Here is a 27,933-nt window from a genome sequence, read left to right as displayed (position 1 = left end):
TGCGATTTCTTTCCATTGGTCTCTGTTATTCACGTCATCAAAACTCAATCCAATTCATCCAAGTTTTTTTAAAGGTGGATGCCGTTTGGGGTGGAATTTTTAAAAGGACATTAGCAGTTAGTCCTTGGCGAGTGCGTCTCCTGACGACCGGTTTGCTATGCCGGGTTTGTGCTGAGCTGGACTCTACGTGTAGGATGCTGTTACATGTTCCAGCGTATTGAAGCATGCTGGGAGCAACTAACACCGCGCAGCAGCTGTGGGCCACACCGAGCCCCTTTAGGGGCTGAACGAAGACAGATATTAGAGTTGATAAGTTGCAGGGTCAGGACTCTATTTTTGGGCATGAAGCGCTGATTGTTGAGGTGAATAAAGGTGAAAGAGCCGCTGGTGTAGAACAGCAAACATCAGGCTTTCAGCTCGGGCTGGAGCGCCGCCAGATGTGGGCCAACAGTGTGAGCCTTGTAGTGTGTGTGTGTGTGTGTGTGTGTGTGTGTGTGTGTGTGTGTGGGTGGGGTGAAAATGTGAACTTCAATCGAATTACTGAACAAACTCACCTGTGTCAGCTACACTAGCTTAAGAAAATGTAAAAATGTTCACTACTTCGTGTTTATTTTTCTAAGCGAGCATTAAAATTGGCCCCCAGAGCCGATCCTGCGCTGCGACCTTTTGTCACATGCATTTGTGCCAATTATTTCGTTAAAAGCAGCTGTTTGTGAAAGAAACAAAATTTCACAAACCTTCTCAGATTTTTTTAACCCACTCAAGTTTGATTAGTGACCTGACAACACAGTTTATTAACACACACACACACACACACACACACACACACACACAATGAAAAAAATAACAAGGAGCTGAAAAATACTCTGAAGTGCTTTTCATCCATTTCTGTCATGAGCTCTTAAGATTTTTAACAGATGACCGTTGGAGATCCTGAGCTCATCAACAGAAGATGGAAAGTTCTGGATGCGATGAGGGAAAACTGGACTGTTTTGCACAAGAGTACTCTGAATGAAACGATGCTAATCTGAATGGGATTAGATTACTGGAGGAAGAAATCTCACAACATTTCATCGAAAGCTTTCCATGGATGCATCTAAGCCATTGGTGTTCTCCTGATGTATGGAAGGATTGAGTTCTAGCATCTCTGCTTGCCATGTTTTTACCAGGCTTGTAATACTTGAGTCTGACTCGTGCTGTAATTTTAAGGGCTCGTGACTTGACTTAGACTTGAGCACTGATGACTCAGACTCGTGCATTAACTGCATTCGGACTCGTAAATTGGAGATGAGGACTCTAATTTTTTTCTGTAACATGCCGTAATAATTGGTATAATATATTTATAGCAATATTGATTTTTGTACTAATTTTGTGTAAGAGTGTCACACCTGTGCGCCTTGGTGCGTGCATCAGATAAACTCTAGGGTGCGCTCCAGACAGCGCATGCGCCAAATGGACTCTTGCACGCATGCGCCAGAAACAACTCACACCTGCACAGGATTAAGGCGCAATCAGCGCGCTGATATAAAAGCTGTGAAAACACACTTAGTTTGCGAAGTATTGAGTTGCATTGCTGACACATTACCGAGCCTTATTTCCTTGTTTGGGTTCCTGATCCTTGATTTCCTGTTTCTCGTCTTTGATTCTGCCGAGTCTACGATAGCCTGTTTGTGTCTCACTCGACCTATCGGCTGTTTCACCATTTTACGATTTTGCCTGCCGTTCTGGATTGTTTACCGTCTTCACTTGTATTAATAAACACACCTTCTGCACTTACATCCGTCTCCCAACCGTCTCAGACAGAATACTTCACACTCCCTCATAAAGAGAAGCACATTCACCTGTTCATACGCCATGTTCAGGAACAAACTCATGTTCATGGCGCTGAAACAGTCACCGTCACATGGTGCAGTTGGAGTCTTGGACTTGGACTCGACTCGGATCAATAGTGGACTCGACTCGAAAAAATTTTAATGACTTGGACTTGAACAGTGGGGACTCGAGACTGGACTCGGACTGTAGGTTTAGTGACTCAACTACAACACTGGTTTTTACCCATAATTCCCCTTTCTGTGTCACAATGCAAAGGTGTAAATATGGAAACCAGGTGTGAACCAGGGTTTAGTCACTTATCCAAAAACTTCTACACCTGATATGAAGACTCTGACGTTTTCATCCTGACCTGTTCTTCTGAAAATTTAAATGGAGCCTGTTTACGCGCCTCATCAGTAAACGTGTTCGTTCTCATCTGCAGCTCAGCTAATTGGAAGCCTGTTAGCTCACACACAATGCCGAAAGCGTCGTTTTTAAAACTGCCAGTATGCATTAGACAGCACTCTTCATGGTCCAGACTCGACACGCACTCTTGTCTGCTTCAGTTTAGATTTTTTCATAAAGCACCCGCCCCGGATTCCCCACACGCTCCCATCAACGAGGCCTTGTGCGCTCATTAATCTAAATTCCTTTGCAACTTTAATCTGCATGTTTAATTAATCACAAAAACAAGGTGGTGAGTAATTTGGGCAAACGTGTGGCTTGTTTGTGCCCACCGTTTAATCACTCTTGTGTGAAGTCATTTGGAAACACCTGAGGATGCAGGCAGGCACCCGACATCATCACCCCCCCCACACACACACACACTTCCTCCTCCCTCCTCAATAGGCAGAATACACTCTTTGTCAATGCGTGCCATTCATCTAATAAAGCTTTACGGAGCATTCTGTCATTTTGCATTTCGCCTGTCTCGGCTCTGATGTCTCTGTGGAGCCAGAGGTCTCCAAGAATGATTTTCTGTAAGGAAAAGGGAAAAAAAAATTTAATAAACAGCTCAACAGGCGCCGTAATGAAAATGAATAACCTTTGGGTGGTTATTTTCTCATCCATTATCTGCACGTCCCCAGTTACTCTTCTCCGCTGACCCTCACCTCGATTATTGTCAGAGACGACGTTCAATTGGGGTCAGTGTTTTAATCTCATCAGTGGAATTCTTCTGCTCTGCTTCCTCTCAGCCCTCAGGAGGGACCCAGGAGCCTAAGGTTTAATCAACGGGAATTTGGAATAAAATTTAATTGTTGGAAATTTAATTATTTTTAACTCGTAAGAGATCAAAGGAACAGGATGGCATAATCGGTGAAGTGTTTAAATTTTCCGTTAGTTCACTACGAAATTCTCAGGAGGTTTTATTTAAGAGATGTGTCACTGGTGAAAAATCTCGTATCATGTGTTATGCGCGTTTTCCTTTGTTACAGTATTTACGCTACCTTTTTTTAAGCTACATGCTACATCTTTACTAGAACATTGTTACAGTGGGAGCTGATGCTGAATCCCTCGTTACATTGTTATTTTAGAGATTTTTATATTGTTACATGTTGCAGTGTCTGTAGTTACACTGCGACAAGAATTTTGTTACACTGTTATGCAACATGGAGGAGTCTATTGTTACACTGTTACAAGAAATTTGTGACATTGTTACACCATGCAGAGTTTTTTTTTTGGTACATCATGTCATGATGTTGGAAATGTAACTAAAGATAAAGGGGGAAGGTGGGAGAAGGGAAGAGGGAAGAAGGGAAGGGAAAGGAAAGGAAAGGAAAAAAAACAGGGTGGGGTGGGGGGGCTAAACGGTGGCTACTTTGAAGAATCTAAAATATGATTAAAAAAATTTAAACCATTTTTTTGTTTATCACATAATTCCAATGTGTTGTTTCAGAGTTTTGGCGTCTTCAGTAAATATAGAAAAGCCTATGAATGAGTAGGGGTGTACAAACTTTTGACTGGTACGGTGCATATGCTACAAATCACTGATATGAATCACTTAAGGAGTTAATTTGCACTTTAAAACTCGACCTCTTCCCTTTGTTCATTACACATCTTGTGTTCACTGTCTGTGTAAAAAAAAAAAAACATTGTTGGAAGATTTCTCTCCCATGGTGCAGTGTGTTTCAATAATTTTGCGACATAATTACATGCTGAAAACACTTTTGTTACATTGTTATAAAAGTTTTGTTACATTGTTACACAATCCAGAGCCTTTTATTACACCGTTACAAGAAATTTGCTACATTGTTGCACCATGCAGAGGTGGTTTTTTTGCTACATTGTCTCATGATGTGGAGTCTTTAGTTACATTGTCAGAAGACTTTTCTTACACTGTTACATGGTTTCACAAATGTTGTTACATTGTTACATGATGCAGAGCCTTTTGTTACACTGTTACAAGAAATTTGCTATAATGTTGCATCATGTAGAGTTTTTTGTTACATCGCTTCATGATATGGAGTCTTTAGCTACATTGTTGGAAGATTTTTCTTACATGGTTACATGGTTTCAGGAACGTTGTTACATTTTTACAAGACTGATGTTACATTGTTACACGATGTGGAGGTTTTTTTTTCAATAACTTGCAATAAATTCTTGTAATGATGTTACAGAAGACTCTGTGGAGTGTGACCTTGTTTGTTACACAATCACATCATTCCTGATGTGTGTGTTTCATGCCCGGAGTTTTTCATCACTGCCTTGTTCAGGCCAAAAAATCGGGATCTGATTCCTAACCAGCTGTTAATTACACACCACTTGACATTTCCTACCATCCTGACTCGCTCTTTAGTGTGTTCATGTCCTAGCAACAGGTCATCATATCCCCCGGCGGTGGCTCCTTCCAAGATTTGTTCTCTATCTGCCTTTTTTTTTTGATACCTCAATACGCTTTATTTAACTCTCTAAACAGCGAAATGTGATCTGGACTTGGCCTCGTTCCTTCCTTTCAACCCACAGGAGGGAAAAAAAAAGCTCCGTTTCACCTATTAGCTTTACGGAGGCGTGCGCTGCCGCCGCTGCCGCCACGCTGAAGAACATGTCATTAATCTCCAGGCTTCCACAGCTGGGAAGCGTAATGCATAACTAAAAGTCCTGTAAAACGAATTAATGATTTCAACCATGAACTTTTCTCCCAAAACGCCATGAATCCTCCGGAGCTGATAATGCGCGCACTGCTCCCCAACCCCGGGGGTGTGAAATCCGTGTTATGTCGAGAGTTTGTGAGTTAATTGATTCACAAATTATTTAAAGTTTGTGAGGCTCGAGGGAGTGCTTGGCTCTAACGACGCCCATTCCCAAAGAGCTGCACGAGGGAAAGAAAAAAACAACTTTGTCGTATTTTTGTTTTTTTATCATTATCATCGCTCTTTTCTTCATTGAGGCTGAATTATAATAAGCTAACAAGCTTAATGAAAGACATACACAGGCCCCTTTTTTATTCTCTTGTCCTCCTCCACAAAGCCTCGTCTCAGGGCCTTGAAACCTCCTCTCATTGCAGGACAGATCTGGGATGAAGGCGACAGTCGCACAGTAAATCCTGAGCGATTGTTCGGAGTGAATGCCTGCACTGGTTTCACATTGTGTCACTTCGCTGAGGCTAACCTTGGATAAGTGTCTCGCTCGAGAGAAAACAGAGAAGACCAGTTAATTGGTTTTTTTTTGCTTTTTTTCCCCCGCAGATACTTCTAATGTAAGCATCTGTATGGACTCTCACACCGTGAATAACCTTTTCTTTTTCATTTCCATGCAGCTCTAAACACACACAACCTTGATTGCATTCGGTTTTACACAAGCATAATGTACACTATTTAAAAATATTACAACACACACACACACACACACACACACACACACACACACACACACACACACACACACACACAGTCTCTATCCTGATTGTGATTGTTCACACTCCTATTTATTGCCCCGTGAACAAAGGCATCATTCTTTAAGCAATGCCATACATTTAAATCACATTTATAATATAGAGAGGAAAAAACAAATGAACAAAAAAACCCTTCCTGTTCAGGAACAACTGTAGGATTTATGGAAAGGACTATTCTGATTTCGTGCTCCTGTTGTAATACGAGGATTTTTTGTTACACAAATCTTGACCTTGAATTGCAAGACGGGGGAAAAATACACACATTAGAGCGAGAATAATGAAACTATAGGGATCTTATGGTTGAAATAACTTTTGTGCTTCATTTTGTGCAAGACTCATTCTGGAGTTAAGATGGTAAAATGATTGAGTTTTAGGTATGCGTGTGTGTGTGTTTCTGTGTGAAAGAGGGAGAAAAAGCCCAAGCAAGTAAAGCAAAGCAAGCACACTTTATTTTAAAAATGTTTTAATTATAAATGGTCTCTCTTGCTCAGTTGGTGAGGTTGTGAGTCAAAGCGAAGTGTACGGTGTGTGTAACCCACTAAGTGGCTGCTGCATCTCCGGGCTAATATCAAGGAGGCCCCTAATCCGAGCCCCATTAGCGAACGCTGTCATTCAGACACATGGTGTCGAGCTGATTTAAATAAAACCAAATGAAGATAGTTGTTTCTGCTCCCTTGGCTTCACTCATTGCCATAAACATATGCTCCGTGCTCCGCTTCTTTCCATCTTATTTATGACTTTAATTTGTTGTGTGTGTGTGTGTGTGTGTGTGTGTGTGTGTGTGTGTGTGTGTGTGTGTAGGAGAACGGGAATGGGGGAGGGGTGTGTGTGTGAGGAGGTTGTGGCTGCGCTGGAAATCAAATTTAATACAATTCTCCCAGGGACCCTGTCATATAATAACATGGTAATTTCTGTGTATCCTTTTGAAAAATGAGGAAATTAATTCTTCCTGACATGTTCTAATTATTCCGGTGTGAACGGGCGAATCCTCTCTCTCTCTCTCTCTCTCTCTTTTTTACACACACTCCCTCCCTTTGCTGTGTCGTAAGTGTGTGTGAGTGTGTGCTGTTGCGGCGGGCGTCTAGGTGCTAATGCTGACCAGCAGTGCGATTAATTTGAGACACGAGCAGACACCTTTCAACACACCTTCCTAATGTCACACAAATTAATTCACTACTCGTGTGGTTTTGGGCCCGGAGGTGGAGGTGCGACGGGATATGGGGTGTATTAATCGAGGTGTGTGTGTGTGTGTGTGTGTTTTGAGGGAGTTCTACATGGACAATCCTCATTTTCACACCTTCACTTCTTTCATATGAAGTTGTGAGTTGTACGTGAATCGTATGGTGATTTATTATTATTATTATTACTTTTTTGCTCTCTCTCGCTCGCCCTCTTACTCTCTCTGTCTCTGTCTTTTCCCCCATGTACAATATCCCAGCTCTGTCAAAACCCTTTCACACCACCCCATGCTCAGCGGCTCCGAGCTGAAATGCTAATTTAATTAGTCTGTCATCAGTCACTTTTAAATACAACGTTTTAGCCGCTAAAGGAATCTGATTTCTGGTCTCAGAAGGGCAGTACAGCTGGCTTCTTGTCCCTTACGCATGTTCCCTCTAGTACTAAACACATCCCCTCCCCCACCACTGCCACCACACCCTCAGGATCTTCACGTCCCATCCGTGCATGAGGTGAGGGATTGCCTCGACGCAGCAGATGGAAATTAGTTCTCCACCTCAGTCTCAAAGTAATAGCGCATGTGCTAACGCTCAGGTGCTACAGTGAAGAAATTCACACCTTTAACCTGCCGCCGAGTCGCACCTGACAAATTACTGCTTACAGACAAAAGTCCATGTGCTTATTGAAGATAGTGATATGAAATTTATACTTTAAAAAAAGGTATGAATATATTAGATTGAAAAAGAAATTATTAATTTCTAAATTATTATTATTATTATTATTACTATTATTATTATTATTATTATTTGGATTTTGGATATTGTAATTCTGCATGTGGTAGGAAGAATCAGAAAGGATGTTTCTTTTGTGACCTTCGTACAGACACGGTACCTTTCATTATATTATCAGAAGAACTGAGTTACAGCGTTACACCATACAGATACTTTAATTATGTTATTATAGTGATTATATTCCACTGTTATAGGATCACATCTTTTTTACACTGTTGAACAATACGGAGTCTTTTATTGCATTGTAACAAAATACTGCAACTATTGTTATGTTGTTACACAGCACTGCATCTTTTGTTAAATTTTTACAAATTACTGCATCATCTGTTACATTGTAATAAAATACTGCAACTATTGTTACATTGTTACATAGCACTGATTTTTCTGTCACATTTTAACAAAATACTGCGTCTTTTGTTACATTGTAATAAAATACTGCGTCTTTTGTTACACTGTTACACAGCACTGCGTCTTTTGTTACATTGTAATAAAATACTGCGTCTTTTATTATATTGTAATAAAATACTGCATCTTTTTTATATTGTAATAAAATACTGCGTCTTTTGTTACACTGTTACACAACACTGCACCTTTTGTTATATTGTAATAAAATACTGCGTCTTTTGCTACATTTTTACACAGCACTGTCTTTTGTTACATTGTTACACAGCACTGCATCTTTTGTTACATTGTAATAAAATAATGCGTCTTTTGTTACATTGTTACACAGCATTGTGTCTTTTGTTACATTGTAATAAAATACTGCAACTATTGTTACATTGTTACACAGCACTGCGTCTTTTGTTAAATTGTTACACAGCACTGCGTCTTTTGTTAAATTGTTACACAGCACTGTCTTTTGTTACACTGTTTCACAGCACTGCGTCTTTTGTTACATTTTTACACAGCACTGCGTCTTTTGTTACACTGTAATAAAATACTGCATCTTTTGTTACATTGTTACACATCACTGTGTCTTTTGTTACATTGTAATAAAATAGTGCATCTTTTGTTACTTTTTGACACAGCACTGTCTTTTGTTACATTGTAATAAAATACTGCTTCTTTTGTTACATTGTTACACAGCACTGCATCTTTTGTTACATTGTAACAAAATACAGCATCTTTTGATACAAAGCACTGTCTTTTGCTACATTGTAATAATACTGCAACTATTATTACATCGTTACACTGCACTGCGTCTTTTGTTAAATTGTTACACAGCACTGCATCTTTTGTTACAATGTAATAAAATACTCTGTCTTTTGTTACACTGCACTGCGTCTTTTGTTACATTGTAATAAAATACTATAACTATCGTTACATTGTTACACAACACTGTGTCTTTTGTTACATTTTTACACAGTACTGCTTTTGCTTTTGCATTTTTACAGAGTACTGTGTTTTTTTGTCAAATTGTTACACAGTATTGCGTCTTTTATTACATTTTTACACAGTACTGTTTTTTTAATCACATTTTTACACATTACTGCTTTTTCTCTTACATTTTTACACAGTACTGGGTCTTTTATTACATTATAACAAAATAAAGCATATTTTTACACTTTAGTTATGTTATTATAGTAATTCTGGTGCACTGTTATACCACAATATCTTTTTTTACACCGTTACACAATATAGAGTCTTTAGTTACATTGTTATAAGAATCTTGTTCTATGATGTATCATCTTTTATTATTAGATTAGATTAGATTAGATTAGATTAGATTAAAACTTTATTGATCCCTTTGGGCGGGTTCCCTCAGGGAAATTAAGATTCCAGCAGCATCATTACAGATAAACAGAGAAAAGAAATAGAGAAAAACTTCTAGATAAATTAAAATAAATTAAGTATTTACATATACAAATATAAAAGAATAAGATATGGGGAAGAGAGGAAGGGAGAGGGGGAAGGGGGGAGAAAAAAGTGTCGAGAAGGGGGGAGCGGCGGCAGGAGAGATATTGCACTTTATATTGCACATTGTCTGGTATTGCTTATTGTTAGGCTAGGCTACTGCTCCTTCCCATCCTCTGTCCTCCTGTTCCCCCTCCTCCCCCCCAGAGAGGAGTTGTACAGTCTGATGGCGTGAGGGACAAAGGAGTTTTTGAGTCTGTTCGTCCTGCACTTGGGAAGGAGCATTCTGTCACTGAACAGGCTCCTCTGGTTGCTGATGACGGTGTGCAGAGGGTGACTGGCATCGTCCATGATGTTCAATAGTTTGTCCATAGACCTCTTCTCTGCCACCGTCACCAGAGAGTCCAGCTTCATGCTGACCACAGAGCCGGCCCGCCTGATCAGTTTGTCCAGCCTGGATGTGTCTTTCTTGGATGTGCTGCCCCCCCAGCACACCACGGTGTAAAACAGGACACTGGCCACCACAGACTGATAGAACATCTACAGGAGTTTCCTGCAGATGTTAAAGGACCGCAGCCTCCTAAGGAAGTATAGCCTGCTCTGTCCCTTCCTGTATAAGTGTTTGGTGTTGCAAGTCCAGTCCAGCTTGCTGTCCAGCCACAGCCTGAGGTACTTGTAGGAATCCACAGCCTCTACCTCGACTCCCTCGATCAGAACTGGTCGTGACCTTGGTCTAGACCTCCCAAAGTCAATGACCAGCTCCCAGCCCAAGGTACTTGTAGGAATCCACAGCCTCCACCTCGACTCCCTCAATCAGAACTGGTTGTGACCTTGGTCTGGACCTCCCAAAGTCAATGACCAGCTCCTTGGTCTTCGAGGTGTTGAGCTGCAGATGGTTCCTGTTGCACCACACAGCAAAGTCCCTCACCAGGCTCCTATACTCCTCTCTGTCATCACTGATACACCCAATGATGGCTGTGTCATCGGCAAACTTCTGAATGTGACACAGCTCCGAGTTGTAGCAGAAGTCCGCGGTGTACAGGGTGAAGAGAAGAGGGGCCAGCACCGTGCCCTGGGGTGCTCCGGTGCTGCTAATCACAGTGTCAGACGTGATATCCTTCAGCCTGATGTACTGCAGCCTGACAGTGAGGTAGCTGGAGATCCAGGTGACCAGGCAGGGGTCCACTCGCATCCTGTTCAGTTTGTCCTGAAGCAGTAGGGGCTGGATGGTGTTGAAGGCACTCGAGAAGTCCAAGAAGAGGATCCTCACTGTGTCATTTCCCTTATCCAGATGCGAGTGGGCTCGGTGTAGCAGGTAGATGATGGCATCTTCCACACCAACACCTGCCCGGTATGCAAACTGCAGACAGTCCTGGGCATGTTGTACCTGGGGTCTGAGGAGGCTGAGGAAGAGCCGCTCCAATGTCTTCATCAGATGTGAAGTGAGTGCCACCGGTGGGAAGTCGTTCAGCTGCCTGGGCCGATTCTTTTTGGGAACTGGAATGATACATGATGTCTTCCAGAGGGTTGGCACTCTCCCCAGCTGCAGGCTGAGGTTGAAGATGCATTGGAGTGGTTCACCCAGTTCAGCAGCGCAGGTCTTCAGCAGACAGGGACACACCTTGTCCAGGCCTGCTGCTTTCCTGGGGTGAAGCTTCCTCAGTTGACCTCTGACCTGGTCTGCAGTAATGCATGGAGGAGTCTGTGTTGAGGTGGGGGAGGAGGGGGCTGCTGTGATGACTGGGGGGAGGTGTGTTGAGGGAAGAAGGAGAGATGGCTGCACTGAGGGAGAGGGTGGGGGGGACGTGGGCTGGTTGAACCAATTGAAAAAGTCATTCAACTCATTTGCCCTCTCTACTGTTCCCTCAATGACTCTGGTCTTTGTATTGTGGCCTGTGATGGTTTTCACATCTTCCCAGACCTCCCTCATGCTGCTCTCCTTCAGCTTCTGCTCCACCTTTCTCCTGTAGCAGTCCTTAGCTTCCCTCACTCAGCGTTTTACCTCCTGCTGTGCTGCTTTCATTGCCTCCCTATCCCTGCTCCTGAAGGCAGCCTTCTTCCTGTTGAGGACAGCTTTGACTACCTGTGTTACCCATGGCTTGTTATTAGGGTAACACCATACAGTCTTAGCGGGGGAGACCACGTCTGCACAGAAGTTAAGGTAATCCGTCAGACAGTGTGTCAGCCCCTCTATGTCCTCACAGTGTGGGCTAAGCAGCGCATCCCAGTCCGTGATGTCATAACAGTCCCTGAGGGCATCTTCCATTTCAGGGGACCACCTCCTGATGGAGCTAGTTGTTGCAGGCTGCCTTTGGACCAGGGGGGTGTACTTCGGCTGTAGAAGAACCAGGTTGTGGTCAGACTTCCCTAGTGGGGGGAGGGGTGTGACTCTGTATGCATCCCTCACATTAGCTTACAGCAAGTCAATTGTCCTGTTGTTCCTTGTTGGACAATCCACAGCTTCGTAAAAAGCAGCCAAAATAGAGTCCAAAATAGCATGATTAAAGTCCCCAGAAATGATGATAAATGCCTCAGGGTGCTGTGTCTGCAGCCTTGCTGTGACAGAGTGAATCCTCTCACATGCAGTGGCTGCATCTGCCCTCGGAGGGATGTAAACACAGATGATGATCACGTGACTGAACTCTCTCGGCAGATAATATGGCCACAGGCTAACGGCTAGCAGCTCCAAGTCCGGGCAACATAAAACTGTCTTTACGGAGATATGTCCCAGGTTACACCAGCGGTTGTTAACATAAATGATGAGTCCCCCACCTTTGCTTTTCCCGCATGTATTAGTGTCTCTGTCGGCTCTCACAGCAGTGAATCCCCGCAGGTCCACGTTAGCATCCGGTATAAGGTGTGTTAGCCATGTCTCCGTAAAGATAAATAAGCTGCTCTCCTGGTAAATCCGCTGGTTGTTCAGAGCAGAAAGCTCGTCGACTTTATTCGGCAGCGAGTTCACATTCCCCATGATAACAGAGGGAATGGATGGTTTGTAGCGCCGCCGGTTGTCCGCTAGCCTAGCCTTTAGCTTAGCTCCAGCTTTGCAGCCCCTGGGTTTCCTCCTCAGCTCCGCCGGGATGGGGTGTCGTATTCCGGCTCATCCCATTGTTTTCAGGGCCAGAAGCTCCTCTCTTGAATAAGAGAGAAAACTGGCTCCTGGTTGCGTGTTAAAGTTAAATATATCCATGTTATATAGTTAAACACACTATGTCTTTGTAAGAAGAGCAGAAAAGTAAAAACAGGTGGAAAAAAAAGAGGTTTAAAGAGCTAAAAACTACAGAGTTACTGGAGAGGCAGCCGTCTCACACAGCGCCCATATGTGTAAATTATGTTGTTCCACGAGTCTTTTGTTACATTGTGATATGAGACAGGGCTTTTGTTACTTTTTGCTTACACGGTGTTTAGTTACACTGTTACAAGGATTTTGTTACATTGTTTCCTGATACAGAGTATTTAGTTACGTTTTTATATAATAAGGATTCCTTTGTTACATTCTGACATGATACACAAAAAGTTGTTACAATGTAACTACTACAGTGTACAGGTTACATTGGTACAAGAGTTTATCCGTTTGTTTTTTGTGGATCTGTTTCTCATTGCTAAATGTAATCTAAGACTAGTCAAGTGTGTGTGTGTGTGTGTGTGTGTGTGTGTGTGTGTGTGTGTGCGCGCGCGCTCTTGTCAGAACTGATTATCCTCCTGCATTTCCCCATCAATCTCTCTCCACGAGACTTCCTCCATTGCAGTCATTGATTAATTAATCGTGTGAAATGAAAACACCCGCAGGTATGCGCCTGTGTGACATGGTGTTGGAGCGAACGCTGTGGGTTTGAGCCTGGAAATCAGTCAAAGTGCAAGACAAATGGATCTTAATTCCACACAACTACAGAAATATAAAACAAAGTATTTAATATGAGAACAATTTCAGGTCATTTTGAGTGTAAGGCTATCGAACAGTGTGTGACGTGTCGGCGTATTATTTTACTGTTATATGGTTAATCCAATATTGATATCACAAACGACTGCAATATTCAAGTTGCATTATGTTCTGTGAGCATTTCTGCCCAATCACAGCTCAGTCAAGGTCTTATTTGCATACAACGGGACTTCTCTCATCTCATTATCTCTAGCCGCTTTATCCTTCTACAGGGTCGCAGGCAAGCTGGAGCCTATCCCAGCTGACTACGGGCGAGAGGCGGGGTACACCCTGGACAAGTCGCCAGGTCATCAACAACGGGACTTATGATGCAAATTTATTCGTAAAATGCTCTTGATTGATCTGCTTCAAATATATTCGTTTAACAAGTTTAAATCACTGACATTCCATGCCCCAACAGCTAGCCGCTGTGTTCGGGGATCAGGTCGTCGAGGCCCCTGCCTTTGACTGCCGCCCAATCCACACTGCACCGGCCTCCTACGGCTACCTCTGTGGGTGGTGAACCCACAGGAGGTCGGACCCACATCACCGCTTCGGGCTGAGCCTGGCCGGGCCCCGTGGGCAAAGGCCCGGCCACCACGCGCTCGCATACGAGCCCCAACCCTGGGCCTGGCTCCAGGGTGGGGCCCCAGCTGCGCAATACCGGGCGACGTCACAGTCCTTGATCTATTATTCTCCATAAGGGTTTTGTTGAACTGCTCTTGGTCTGGCCTGTCACCTAGGACCTGTCTGCCTTGGGAGACCCTAACAGGGGCGTAATGCCCCCGACAACATACAGTAGCTCCTCGGATCATTCAAGCGCACAAACCCCTCCACCACAATAAGGTGGCAGTTCTTAAATTTCGCACCAATTTAAGGATCATCTTGCGTTGTTTCACATTAACAATTTGAAAGAAAGCAAATAAGGCAAATACGACTAGCTGTGCAACCAGGACCAAAGTATTGACACCCTTTAAAAAAAAGAGGAGGAGTTAATGTGTGTCTCCAGGAGCTGATGCGCTGCAGCGGCTGAGCTGCATTATTGGAAGATTCAGCATGTTTCATGCTTAGGACGCGCTCTTTCACTGTTTAGTAATTTTCAGGTCTCTGTAAGCTTCACCTTTTATGGAAAGTTGTGGGCGTGGTTAACTATCATATAGAATTCGTCAATGAAGAAAATTAGCATTGTCAATTTTATTATTTTCTGTATTCATTTGAATAAACACTTTACTAAGAAGTTAATAAATGAGGCCCATTGTGTGTGTGTGTGTGTGTGTGTGTGTTTACCAGTACCTGTCTACTGTGGCATTCGGAACGTCCCGGTGTGAAAGGGAACTTGGTAAAAGTCTCTTTTTTTCTCGCTCTGATGATGAGCAGTGTCGGTGTACACAACTGGCGACGGGGCAGAAAGTCAACGAACAGGAAGAGTGTGAGGCTCAGGGTTCGGGAGACAAACCACAGAGGTGTAATTGATTTGCAGTGAGTGTGTGTGTGTGTGTGTGTGGTGTGTGTGTGTGTGTGTGTGTGTGTGTGTGTGTGTGTGTGTGTGTGTGTGGGGTGTGTGTGTGGTGTGTGTGTGTGTGTGTGGGGGGGTGTGGGTGTGGGTGTGTGGGTGGGTGGGTGAAAAGAGAAGTGAGCTTTGCCATCATGTCACTGAGAAGAGAAGAAGCTTGATATAATGTGTGGACGGACACACTCATTTCTCTCTCTATCTCTCACACACACATTCGCTCTCTCTCTCACATCTCTCTTTATCTCTCTCTCTCTCAGACATGCATTTTTCTTTCTCTCTGTCTCACATCTCTCTTTATCTGTTTATCTCTCTCTCACACCTGTCTTTATTTTTCTCTCTCACATCTCTCTTTATCTCTCTCTCACATCTCTCTTTATCTCTCTCTCTCACATCTCTCTTTATCTCTCTCTCTCACATCTCTCTTTATCTCTCTCTCTCACATCTCTCTTTATCTCTTTGTCTCACATCTCTCTTTATTTCTCTCTCACACCTGTCTTTATCTCTCTCTCGCATCTCTCTTTATCTCTCTCTCTTGCATCTTTCTTTATCTCTCTGTCTCACATCTCTCTTTATCTCTCTCTCTCGCATCTCTCTCAGACATGCATCTCTCTTTATCTCTGTCTCACATCTCTTTATCTCTCTCTCGCATCTCTCTTTATCTCTCTCTTACATCTCTCTTTATTCTCTCTCTCACATTTCTCTTTATCTCTCTCTCTTACACCTGTCTTTATCTCTTTCTCTCTCGCATCTCTCTTTATCTCTCTCTCACATCTCTATCTCTCTCACACCTGTCTTTATCTCTCTCTCTCTCTCTCTCTCTCACATCTCTTTTTATCTCTCTCTCACATCTCTCTTTATCTCTCTCTCGCATCTCTCTTTATCTCTCTCACATCTCTCTTTATCTCTCTCACATCTTTCTTTATCTCTCTCACACACATCTCTCTTTATCTCTCTCTCTCACACATCTCTCTTTATCTCTCTCTCTCTCACACATCTCTCTTTATCTCTCTTTATCTCTCTCTCACACACATCTCTCTTTATCTCTCTCTCACATCTCTCTTTATCTCTCTCACATCTCTCTTTATCTCTCTCTCACATCTCTATCTCTCTCTCTCACATCTCTCTTTATCTCTCTCTCACATCTCTATCTCTCTCACATCTCTCTTTATCTCTCTCTCTCACATCTCTCTCTCTCTCATCTCTGTTTATCTCTCTCTCACATCTCTATCTCACTCTCTCACATCTCTCTTTATCTCTCTCTCAGACATGCATATTTCTTTATCTCTTTCTCTCACCTGTCTTTATCTCTCTCTCACACACATCTCTCTCTCTCTCTCTCAGACATGCATCTCTCTTTATCTCTCTCTCTCACATCTCTCTTTATCTCTTTGATTCACATCTCTCTTTATTTCTCTCTCACACCTGTCTTTATCTCTCTCTCGCATCTCTCTTTATCTCTCTCTCTTGCATCTCTCTTTATCTCTCTGTCTCACATCTCTCTTTATCTCTCTATCACATCTCTCTTTATCTCTCTCTCACATCTCTCTTTATCTCTCTCTCACATCTCTATCTCTCTCACATCTCTTTATCTCTCTCACATCTCTCTTTATCTCTCTCTCGCATCTCTCTTTATCTCTCTCTCACATCTCTCTTTATCTCTCTCACATCTCTCTTTATCTCTCACATCCCTCTTTATCTCTCTCTCTCACATATCTCTTTATCTCTCTCTCACACATCTCTCTTTATCTCTCTCACATCTCTCTTTATCTCTCTCTCGCATCTCTCTTTATCTCTCTCTCACACACATCTCTCTTTATCTCTCTCACATCTTTCTTTATCTCTCTCACACACATCTCTCTTTATCTCTCTCTCTCACACATCTCTATCACTCTCTCACATCTCTCTTTATCTCTCTCTCACACACATCTCTCTTTATCTCTCTCTCAGATCTCTATTTATCTCTCTCTCACACACATCTCTCTTTATCTCTCTCTCACATCTCTCTTTATCTCTCTCACATCTCTCTTTATCTCTCTCTCACATCTCTCTTTATCTCTCTCTCACATCTCTATCTCTCTCACATCTCTCTTTATCTCTCTCTCACATCTCTATCTCTCTCTCACATCTCACATTATCTCTCTCTCACATCTCTATCTCTCTCACATCTCTCTTACACCTGTCTTTATCTCTTTCTCTCTCGCATCTCTCTTTATCTGTCTCTCACATCTCTATCTCTCTCACACCTGTCTTTATCTCTCTCTCTCTCTCTCTCTCTCTCTCTCTCTCTCTCTCTCTCTCTCTCACATCTCTCTTTATCTCTCTCTCACATCTCTATCTCTCTCACATCTCTTTTTATCTCTCTCACATCTCTATCTCTCTCACATCTCTCTTACACCTGTCTTTATCTCTTTCTCTCTCGCATCTCTCTTTATCTGTCTCTCACATCTCTATCTCTCTCACACCTGTCTTTCTCTCTCTCTCTCTCTCTCTCTCTCTCTCTCTCTCTCTCTCTCTCTCACATCTCTCTTTATCTCTCTCACATCTCTATCTCTCTCACATCTCTTTTTATCTCTCTCACATCTCTCTTTATCTCTCTCTCGCATCTCTCTTTATCTCTCTCTCACATCTCTCTTTATCTCTCTCTCACATCTCTATCTCTCTCACATCTCTCTTACACCTGTCTTTATCTCTTTCTCTCTCGCATCTCTCTTTATCTGTCTCTCACATCTCTATCTCTCTCACACCTGTCTTTCTCTCTCTCTCTCTCTCTCTCTCTCTCTCTCTCTCTCACATCTCTCTTTATCTCTCTCACATCTCTATCTCTCTCACATCTCTTTTTATCTCTCTCACATCTCTCTTTATCTCTCTCTCGCATCTCTCTTTATCTCTCTCTCACATCTCTCTTTATCTCTCTCTCTCGCATCTCTCTTTATCTCTCTCTCACATCTCTCTTTATCTCTCTCTCATCTCTCTTTATCTCTCTCTCTCACATCTCTCTCTGTCTCACATCTCTCTTTATCTCTCTCTCACATCTCTCTTTATCTCTCTCTCATCTCTCTTTATCTCTCTCTCTCACATCTCTCTCTGTCTCACATCTCTCTTTATCTCTCTCTCACATCTCTCTTTATCGCACTCTCTCACATCTCTATCTCTCTCTCAGACATGCATATTTCTTTATCTCTTTCTCTCACCTGTCTTTATCTCTCTCTCTCTCTCACACATCTCTCTCTCTCTCTCTTAGACATGCATCTCTCTTTATCTCTCTCTCACATCTCTATCTCTCACACATCTCTCTTTATCTCTCTCACATCTCTCTTTATCTCTCTCTCACATCTCTCTTTATCTCTCTTTCTCACATCTCTATCTCTCTCTCACATCTCTCTTTATCTCTCTCTCACACATCTCTCTTTATCTCTCTCTCACATCTCTCTTTATCTCTCTTTGACATCTCAATCTCTCTCTCTCACATCTCTCTTTATCTCTCTCTCACATCTCTCTTTATCTCTCTCTCACACATCTTTCTTTATCTCTCTCTCACACACATCTCTCTTTATCTCTCTCTCTCACATCTCTATCTCTCTCTCTCACATCTCTCTTTATCTCTCTCTCACACACATCTCTCTTTATCTCTCTCTCTCACATCTCTCTTTATCTCTCATATTCTTTATCTCTTTCTCTCACCTGTCTTTATCTCTCTCTCTCACATCTCTCTCTCTCTCTCTCTCTCTCTCTCTCTCTCTCTCTCTCTCTCTCAGACATGCATCTCTCTTTATCTCTCTCTCTCACATCTCTCTTTATCTCTCTTTCTCACATCTCTATCTCTCTCTCACATCTCTCTTTATCTCTCATATTCTTTATCTCTTTCTCTCACCTGTCTTTATCTCTCTCTCACACATCTCTCTCTCTCTCTCTCTCTCTCTCTCTCTCTCTCTCTCTCTCAGACATGCATCTCTCTGTATCTCTCTCTCTCACATCTCTCTTTATCTCTCTCACATCTCTCTTTATCTCTCTCACATCGCTCTTTATCTCTCTCTCACATCTCTCTTTATTTCTCTTTCTTACATCTCTCTTTATCTCTCTCTCACATCTCTCTATCTCTCTCACATCTCTCTTTATCTCTCTTTCACATCTCTATTGCCGCTTTTCCACTACAAACGTGGCTGAGTCGGGCTGAGCCGTGCCGTGCTGAGTCGAGCTGAGCGGGGCTGTTGGAGTTGCATTTCGACTACAACCGCGCTGAACCGTGCTGGCTGGAAGTGGGTGGACACATTGGGTGGAGTTAGCGAAAGTGGGTGGACGTCAGGTGATGTCGTTAAGCAGCGCAAACAGTGACATCAGTGAGCTTTTAAGCGGTAGTCTCACGACCTGGATAGTAAACAATAAACATGGAGGACATGGAGTCGTTAGTGTTGCTGGTCTTGGTGCTGTGGCTTGTTGTCACCGACAACGCCAACAGATACTGGCAAGAGCGTATAGATGAGGCGAGGCGCATAAGGCTTCAGAAATTCTCGTAATTCGTAATTATTCTCCTTCCGGGTTTGCGGTGTTTACAGATCCCAGCGCGCTCGCGGGGCGTGTGTGGGCATGTGAGGACACTCCTCACCAATCAGTGCACAGGGGAGTGTCTGCTCACGCCCCCAGCCTCACTCGGCACGGTTTGGCTCACTTCAGCCCCACTCCAAAACGGTGCGAGTTTTAGGGGCTAAGCAGGGCTGAAACGAGCTGAGTCGTGCTGGTTTTTGGTAGTCGAAACGCGAGCCGTGTCGGGCTGAAGTGAGCTGAAGCGAGCTGAAGTGAGCTGAAAAAGGGTAGTGGAAAAGGGCCATAACTCTCTCTCTCACATCTCTCTTGATCTCTCTCTCACATCTCTCTTGATCTCTCTCTCACATCTCTCTTGATCTCTCTCTCACATCTCTCTTTATCTCTCTCTCTCACATCTCTCTTTATCTCTCTCTCACACACATCTCTCTTTATGTCTCTCTCTCACATCTCTCTTTATCTCTCTCTCACATCTCTCTTTATCTCTCTCACACACATCTCTCTTTATCTATCTCTCACACATCTCTCTTTATCTCTCTCTCTCTCACATCTCTCTTTATCTCTCTCTCTCGCACATCTCTCTTTATCTCTCTCACATCTCTCTTTATCTCTCTCTCACATCTTTCTTTATCTCTCTCTCACACATCTCTCTTTATCTCTCTCTCACATCTTTCTTTATCTCTCTGTCACACATCTCTCTTTATCTCTCTCACACACACATCTCTCTCTCTCTATCACATCTCTCTTTATCTCTCTCTCTCACATCTCTCTTTATCTCTCTCTCTCACACATCTCTCTTTATCTCTCTCTCACATCTCTCTTTATCTCTCTCTCACATCTTTCTTTATCTCTCTGTCACACATCTCTCTTTATCTCTCTCACACACACATCTCTCTTTATCTCTCTCACACACACATCTCTCTATCTCTCTATCACATCTCTCTTTATCTCTCTCTCTCACATCTCTCTTTATCTCTCTCTCTCACATCTCTCTTTATCTCTCTCTCTCACACATCTCTCTTTATCTCTCTCACACACACATCTCTCTTTATCTCTCTCTCTCTCACATCTCTCTTTATCTCTCTCTCTCGCACATCTCTCTTTATCTCTCTCACATCTCTCTTTATCTCTCTCTCACATCTTTCTTTATCTCTCTCTCACACATCTCTCTTTATCTCTCTCTCACATCTCTCTTTATCTCTCTCTCACATCTTTCTTTATCTCTCTGTCACACATCTCTCTTTATCTCTCTCACACACACATCTCTCTATCTCTCTATCACATCTCTCTTTATCTCTCTCTCTCACATCTCTCTTTATCTCTCTCTCTCACACATCTCTCTTTATCTCTCTCTCACATCTCTCTTTATCTCTCTCTCACATCTTTCTTTATCTCTCTGTCACACATCTCTCTTTATCTCTCTCACACACACATCTCTCTTTATCTCTCTCACACACACATCTCTCTATCTCTCTATCACATCTCTCTTTATCTCTCTCTCTCACATCTCTCTTTATCTCTCTCTCTCACATCTCTCTTTATCTCTCTCTCTCACACATCTCTCTTTATCTCTCTCACACACATCTCTCTTTATCTCTCTCTCTCACATCTCTCTTTATCTCTCTCTCACATCTCTCTTTATCACACTCTCTCACATCTCTCTTTATCTCTCTCTCTCACATCTCTCTTTATCTCTCTCTCACATCTCTCTTTATCGTGCTCTCTCACATCTCTCTTTATCTCTCTCTCACATCTCTCTCTCTCACATCTCTCTTTATCTCTCTCTCACACATCTCTCTTTATCTCTCTCTCACATCTCTCTCTCTCTCATCTCTCTCTCACACACCTCTCTTTATCTCTCACACACGTCTCTCTTTATCTCTCTCTCATCTCTCTCTCACACATCTTTATCTCTCTCACACATCTCTCTTTTTCTCTCTCATCTCTCTCTCTCTCTCTCTCTCTCACACACACACACACACACACACACACACACATTTCTCCTTATCTCACGTCTCTCTCTCTCTCTCTCTCTCTCTCTCTCTCTCTCTTTCTCGGGGGCGTTGGCTAACTCAGCATGGATGATCCACCATCTCCTCACCACATCTCCACACCCTTTGGTTTCTCCAGCATCTTGACTTCTTGAAGAAACCAGTCATCATCGTGGTGGAAGATCTGATGCGCCTGATTTGACTCATGGCCATTTTTAAGGCTTTAAAACCTCACTTCCCCTCCTTGTTATATTAAAAGCAGGAGGAGATTCATAGCGCCAAGTGTTTTGTGTGTGTGTGTGTGTGTGTGTGTGTGTGTGTTTTATCTCTCGTGGCCATCAAACATGTACTGAGTGTTGAATGAAGAGCATCTCTCCATGGAAGCTGGAGGCAAAGCTTCATAAAATGACAAAATCACTGGCTTCAGCGCTCGAGCCCACACACCCTGAATGAGTTCGTCCCAAAGTTTCAAAATATGAGAGCGTGTGTGTGTGTGTGTGTGTGTGTGTGTGTGTGTGTGTTGGGAAGATGGCAGAGCGTCCAGAAGCCGTGTTAATAGCGAGAGCTTGTCGTCCATATGGTATTGCTTTAATGGACCACATTTGCTGCAGATGGCGGGAGCCTCGGCGTTTGGACACGGGCGGCTCTTGGCAGATTCCTGATGAGGAGGAAAAAAGTAAAAAAAAAAGAAAGAAAACCAAAAGAGAGAGAGAGGGAGAGAAGCAGTGCGGCGTTCGTCTTTTAACGCTGATGTTGATCCTCCCCTCTTTTCTTATTCAGCGAATCATTGCCCTTGAAAGGAGGTCTGTTCTAAATTTAAGACTTGCTGCTCTCTCTCTCTCTCTCTCTCTCTCTCTCTCTCTCTTTATTTTTTTCATACATGTTGGGAGAAGAGCAAATACAATGTGGCTCAGTCACATTTTCCTCAGCTCAGCGTCCAAAACCGCACCTAACTCCCCGTGCACAGCGCTCTTACTCCTCTCTGTTACCACAATACGGCTTTCGGCAGAGAAGAAGCTGAAGAAGCACAGCAGCCAGAGAGAGAGAGAGAGAGAGAGAGAGAGGGAAAGAGGAAGAGATGGAGGGAGAGTTAGAAAAGAAAGCCTATTCGGGGTTCTGAGAGAACTGAGAGAATCGTCCACGTTCTCACCGTCTCACACCGTGGTGTTGAGGGTTTTCATTTAACAGCAAGTGTTTTCCATTCAATTCTCGCATCTCATCTCATTATCTGTAGCCGCTTTATCCTGTTCTACAGGGTCGCAGGCGAGCTGGAGCCTATCCCAGCTGACTACGGGCGAAAGGCGGGGTTCACCCTGGACAAGTCGCCAGGTCATCACAGGGCTGACACATAGACACAGACAACCATTCACACTCACATTCACACCTACGCTCAATTTAGAGTCACCAGTTAACCTAACCTGCATGTCTTTGGACTGTGGGGGAAACCGGAGCACCCGGAGGAAACCCACACGGACACGGGGAGAACATGCAAACTCCGCACAGAAAGGCTCTCGCCGGCCACAGGGCTCAAACCCAGGACCTTCTTGCTGTGAGGCGACAGCGCTAACCACTACACCACCGTGCCGCCCCATGCAATTCTTATTATTTAAAAAAATATTAAGACCTCTGGCACTGGAGACTCCTTCCATAAATATTCAATAAATATTTCTTCAATGATCGATGGTTACACACGCCCCCTCCCCCCACACACCGTGAATGAGCTGTTACTATAGAAATGATGACGTAACCAAACGAGCGCATTAATGTACTGTATATAATGTGGGGTTTACATTAGACCGTATCAGCGGATCATCAGATTAACGTTTTTAAAAATGATTAGCGTGCACACAGCAATGCCAATACACGATTCGCGTGCACACAGCAACGCCAATACACGGATACGCTAATCACATGACTAATTAGACGGCACGTAAGTTGAAATGTAATATGTAAATTTCTCCTCAGCGGCTCGGCTCCGCAGGCATCCTGCGCTCCAAATCACTCCGCCCTGAACAGCGAGTGCCCTCTGGAGGGTGCGCACTCCAGCCCTGCGCAGCTCACAGAGCGCGCGAGTGAAGCGCACGAGCAGTGATTCGGGACTGAGCCGCTGTGTGTGTGATCCCAGTGCATATCGGGCATGCGCAAGTCACTCACCACTCGCAAGTGGAAGGATGGCAAGCCTAAAGACAATCATAACTACACAATGGGCAGTATTTGCATCAGTATTTGCAGTATTTTCATACTTTTATACTCTTTAATGAAAGGTGATATAAGGCGGAAGTCCGCGCCGTTTTTCAGCAGTCGCGTCACATGACCAACGCCAGCGAATCAGGAAGGTGGATGTCACAGTGACGTTGTCCAATGACGACATCAGCTAGAGCTCAGCACAGCGTATCCTCATATCTCAATGTTTACACAGCACCGGATCAGATACGAACTGGGTTGAATACGTGGGCCCTGGCGGATTCCCGTTTCCCGGCGTTTCCCGGCGTTTTAATGTGAACGGACAGTGCATCTTTGAAGAAAACGAGACAGATACGGTCTAATGTAAACTTGGCCTAAATGTGTGTATAGATGTGCAGCTGCACTACTGTCAGAGCTGCTGTTCTAGAGAATGAATCAATGCCTTTGCTTCTGACCAATCAGAGTCCAGGATTCTGCAGCACTGTGGTGTAAATAAACTGTGGTTCATTTTATTCCAGAAAGTGTGTGTTCAGCTGGAATAAAAAATAAAATAGATAGCGTGTGTGTAAGGTCTTCAGACCACACTGCTGTGTGTGTGTGTGTGTGTGTGTGTGTGTGTGTGTGTGTGTGTGTGTGTTTTAAAACTCCCTTCAAGTAACAAGGAGACACGCTTGATTGACCAGGTTGCGATTTGACTGTTGTTTTCTCGCTGTGTCATTGCCATGGCATCTAGAGAACCTCTTTATCCTCTTTCACCCATCTTCTTCTTCTTCTCGTTTCTCAAACACCTGATTGTGAGAAAAGTCTTGAGCCAGACTCATGGATTTGTCAGCAGAGCAAAAGACACTGTATCCCTCTCTCAGTCTTTCCATTCTCTCATAAGACTTTGTCCCTCACCACAGAGAGAGAGAGAAAGAGAGAGAGAGAGAGGGAGAGGGGAGGAAAAGGGAGGAGGCTAAATTACACCCATCTCACTACAGCCTGAAGGATTGAAGGAGAAGTGCAGCGTTTGGGCGTCTTTCTGCTCCGATGTGTCTCGTGGATGATGAAGGCGGCGAGAGAGCGCCGTGTAACAACCTGAGACAAATCACTAATTAGCTTCAGCTCTTGATGAATTCGGCTGCCGCAGTAGCGCGTTTAATGTTAAATAAATAAATAAATAAATAAATAAATAAAATTGAGAGTGCTGTTTAGGAACTGCGTCGTCTCCAGCTGTGGATGTGAGCGAGAAATGATTTCATTGTGGGTTTTTTTTTATGACATCATTCACACTAATAGCATTGCCAAGATAAATCAGAAAGCACGTAAAATAAAAAAAAGTAAGTTAAAAAAATATGCAAATGAATGAATGAATGAATGAATAATTCTGATAAACTGATTTATTTTGCTGAGGGTCGTAACAAAAAAATAAACACAATTGTTTCTCAAATAAATAAATTAATAAATAAAATGTAGACTGAAGAAAAAAATAGACAGAAAAAAATAAAACATTTAAAAAAATATAGAACAGAAAATAATTTTTAGATTTATGGCACAATTTATTTATTAATTTATTTTGCTATTCATTTTTTTTGTGTTTAAAACATGACGACTTATCAGAGATTGCGACTTCAAACTTTTATTTCTTTTTTATTTTTGTAATATTTAATTCATGCATACTAATACTAATGCTACTACTACTAATAATAATAAAACAAGTAAGATTTTTGGGTTGATCTTGGGTTCTACATGGAACCGTTAAAGGTTCTCAGGATTTTTTTTTTGGCTCCAGTGTTCTGATGTATGTATATATAAAGAGCAATAACAGAGGCTAATGGAGAACATGTGGCTTCAATTTCCAAACACGTGCTCTTACATTTGCGGTGCAGGAGGCTGCTGAGCGACTGTGTGTGTGTGTGTGTGTGTGTGTGTGTGTGTGTGTGGGGTGACATCATGACCATATCCCTGCATGCCTGAATGGTGGACACGCTGTTCGGTTGGCACAGTGTTGGCACGGTGATGGCGCGGCGTAGGCCCCTGCGGTCAGGCTCCCAGAAGCCCAGAAGCCGCCGAGGCCCCGTCACACATGGCTGGCATCTGGAACACCGCTGCTCTGCTCTGCTCTTTAGCGAGGAACGTAGGGAGGGAACCGGGCGCTATACGATAACATATCATCAGCTTGAGGCTGGAAAACCATACGCGCTAATGACAAATGGCTGCTTTTCAGAATCCAGTTTGTGGAAACGGGCTTTGTTCTTTCCTGGAAGATGTAAAGAAGAAAAAAAAGATGTTCTTTTTTGACGCTCCTCTTTTTTTTTCTTTTCTTTTTGTCTTGTCGTTGTGTGCCAATTTCTTTGTGCTAAAAAGTTACAATGGCTCTCTGTGTATTTCTCCTGCCACAGAACCCAAATGCTGAACATGGAGGGCTTTCTGCGTAGCAGCTTTTTACTGAGGTCAGTCGCTTTAGTTTTTACGTCCGGGAGGGGGATATTTAAAAAAAAAAAAATCTCATCTTTCTTTTCATGTAGTAGTAACAAACACCTAGCACCTATTTTAACTGTTGAGCAGGAGTGTGTGTGTGTGTGTGTGTGTGTGTGTGTGAGCGTGCATGCATGTTCGGTAAGTCAGTCTGAGTGAAAGCATGCGTGTCACGCCTCTTCCCTTCAGTCTGAGAGTGAAAGAAGTGTTTTTTCACTCCTCTTACTGCATGCACGTGTCTCTCAGATTTTTTTCTCTCGTTTATTATTATTTTTTCACCACTTCCTGTTGTGTGTTTGTGCAACAACCACAAGAGTCAAAACCAGTTACGACTTTTTTTTTACCCCAATAACCCCCCCCACACACATAAACCCCACCCTCCATCTCCTCCACCACCTTCCTGTGATTCTAATTAAGAATTTGTGCTTGTCATTACACAGAGGAAGTAAATAAGAGCGCGAGTGTGTAGGCCATCGGGCTGTTTGTGCACCGAACACCTTCCCCCTGTCTTGAATTTGCGAGTAGCAGCCCTAATTAGTGATCTCTCATTAAAAGCAGTGACAGCGTCTGCCTTTCAAAGCTGTTGTCAGCCAAACTTTACTAAAGCTAATGAATCCCCTTTGATTTCTTTTTCAAAAGGTCATTTATTTGATTAAATTAATGGCATATATTTTCTCTCTCGCTCTCTCTGTATATGAAATTTGCCGAAGTACAGTTCAATGCAGAAAAAAACCCATGATGCTACGATGAACGTGGCTTGATTTTTAAGGACTTTATGTTAAAAATGAATGAATTAATTAATTTAATAAAGGTGTTTGAGATCAGGATCGTAAATAAATTGTTCATTTTAGATTTTAGTAATACTTTATTTATTTATTCCTCTTTATAGATATGTATATAATACTTTATACATATAAATTCACTGTATTGTGCGCTGTGGTTTTTGAAGTATTTGTATACAAAAAGCAAAACACATCATTTAGTTTTTGGACCGTTCCGTATACCTGTCTGTTCTTCATACCACGTTAAACTATTAGGAAGAATTGTATAAGAAAGTAAAAAAAAAAAAGACCCAGGAACATGTTTACACCTCCACCCTCATCCAAAATGACATCACTCATGAATATGCATGAGTATGCAAATTCGGAGGCCTTCCTAACTAACTTACCGTAGCTAAGCGTTTCACCAGGATTTCAGGAGTTTTATGTTACGTTGTCGTTTATGACTGATTTATATTTATAACCAGTGAAACCGTTCAAATGTTTATAATGTTACCATGGCAACCACCGTCTTCAACTTTCCGTCTATAGCATGAGGAGTTTGCTAGCAAGAGATCTGAAAAAGTTGTGGCGTGAAAGTCCTGGCTGAAATGTTCCTCAGACGTGAGCTGTGTTTCGGAACGGAATTGCCTCAAGTTTTTCAGATTCAGGAATAACGTCACGACGTCCTGGAGAAGTGTTTAGAAGGGAACCAAGACACCTGGATAACGAAGATAATGATCCGCCATTATAGTCACGTGTTTGATCCTGATCTCAGGTTCGTGTTTCTGTAGAGTTTCACATCTCCTTGTATCCGTGTGGGTTTTATCCGGGTTCTCTGGTTTCCTCCAACTTCCCATGACTCTCTGGACCAGCGACCAATCCAGGGTGTATTCCCGCGTCGCTCCCAGTGTTTTCCAGGATCGACTCCAGAATCAGAGCAGGACAAATGCATGAACTCGTCATCATTCTAAACCCTCTTCCTTGTTTTTTTCCCTTTCTCTGAAGTGTAACATTATTTGTATAAAATACATTGTAAGGGATTTA

At 42.9% G+C, this 27,933-nt stretch overlaps 1 protein-coding gene across 7 annotated transcripts in view; it reads left to right on the top strand.

Moving 5' to 3' along the window:
• The window catches only part of sox6 (SRY-box transcription factor 6), a 275,016-nt gene that overhangs the window by 37,378 nt on the left and 209,705 nt on the right, over positions 1 to 27,933 (top strand). For 3 of the 7 annotated variants that reach the window (XM_060940770.1, XM_060940771.1, XM_060940769.1), the window contains one exon: positions 26,053 to 26,103. The exons of the other annotated variants lie outside the window; for them this stretch is intronic. In XM_060940770.1, coding sequence (XP_060796753.1) covers positions 26,060 to 26,103 — 44 coding nt within the window. In that variant the 5' untranslated portion in view covers positions 26,053 to 26,059. The remainder of the gene's footprint in view (positions 1 to 26,052; positions 26,104 to 27,933) is intronic. 7 annotated transcript variants of the gene reach the window in all.

This window comes from Neoarius graeffei, chromosome 15 (assembly GCF_027579695.1).
Source record: "Neoarius graeffei isolate fNeoGra1 chromosome 15, fNeoGra1.pri, whole genome shotgun sequence".
NCBI lineage: Eukaryota > Metazoa > Chordata > Actinopteri > Siluriformes > Ariidae > Neoarius > Neoarius graeffei.
Note: the sequence above shows the minus strand (reverse complement) of the source record. Positions and strands in the feature narration are given on the sequence as shown.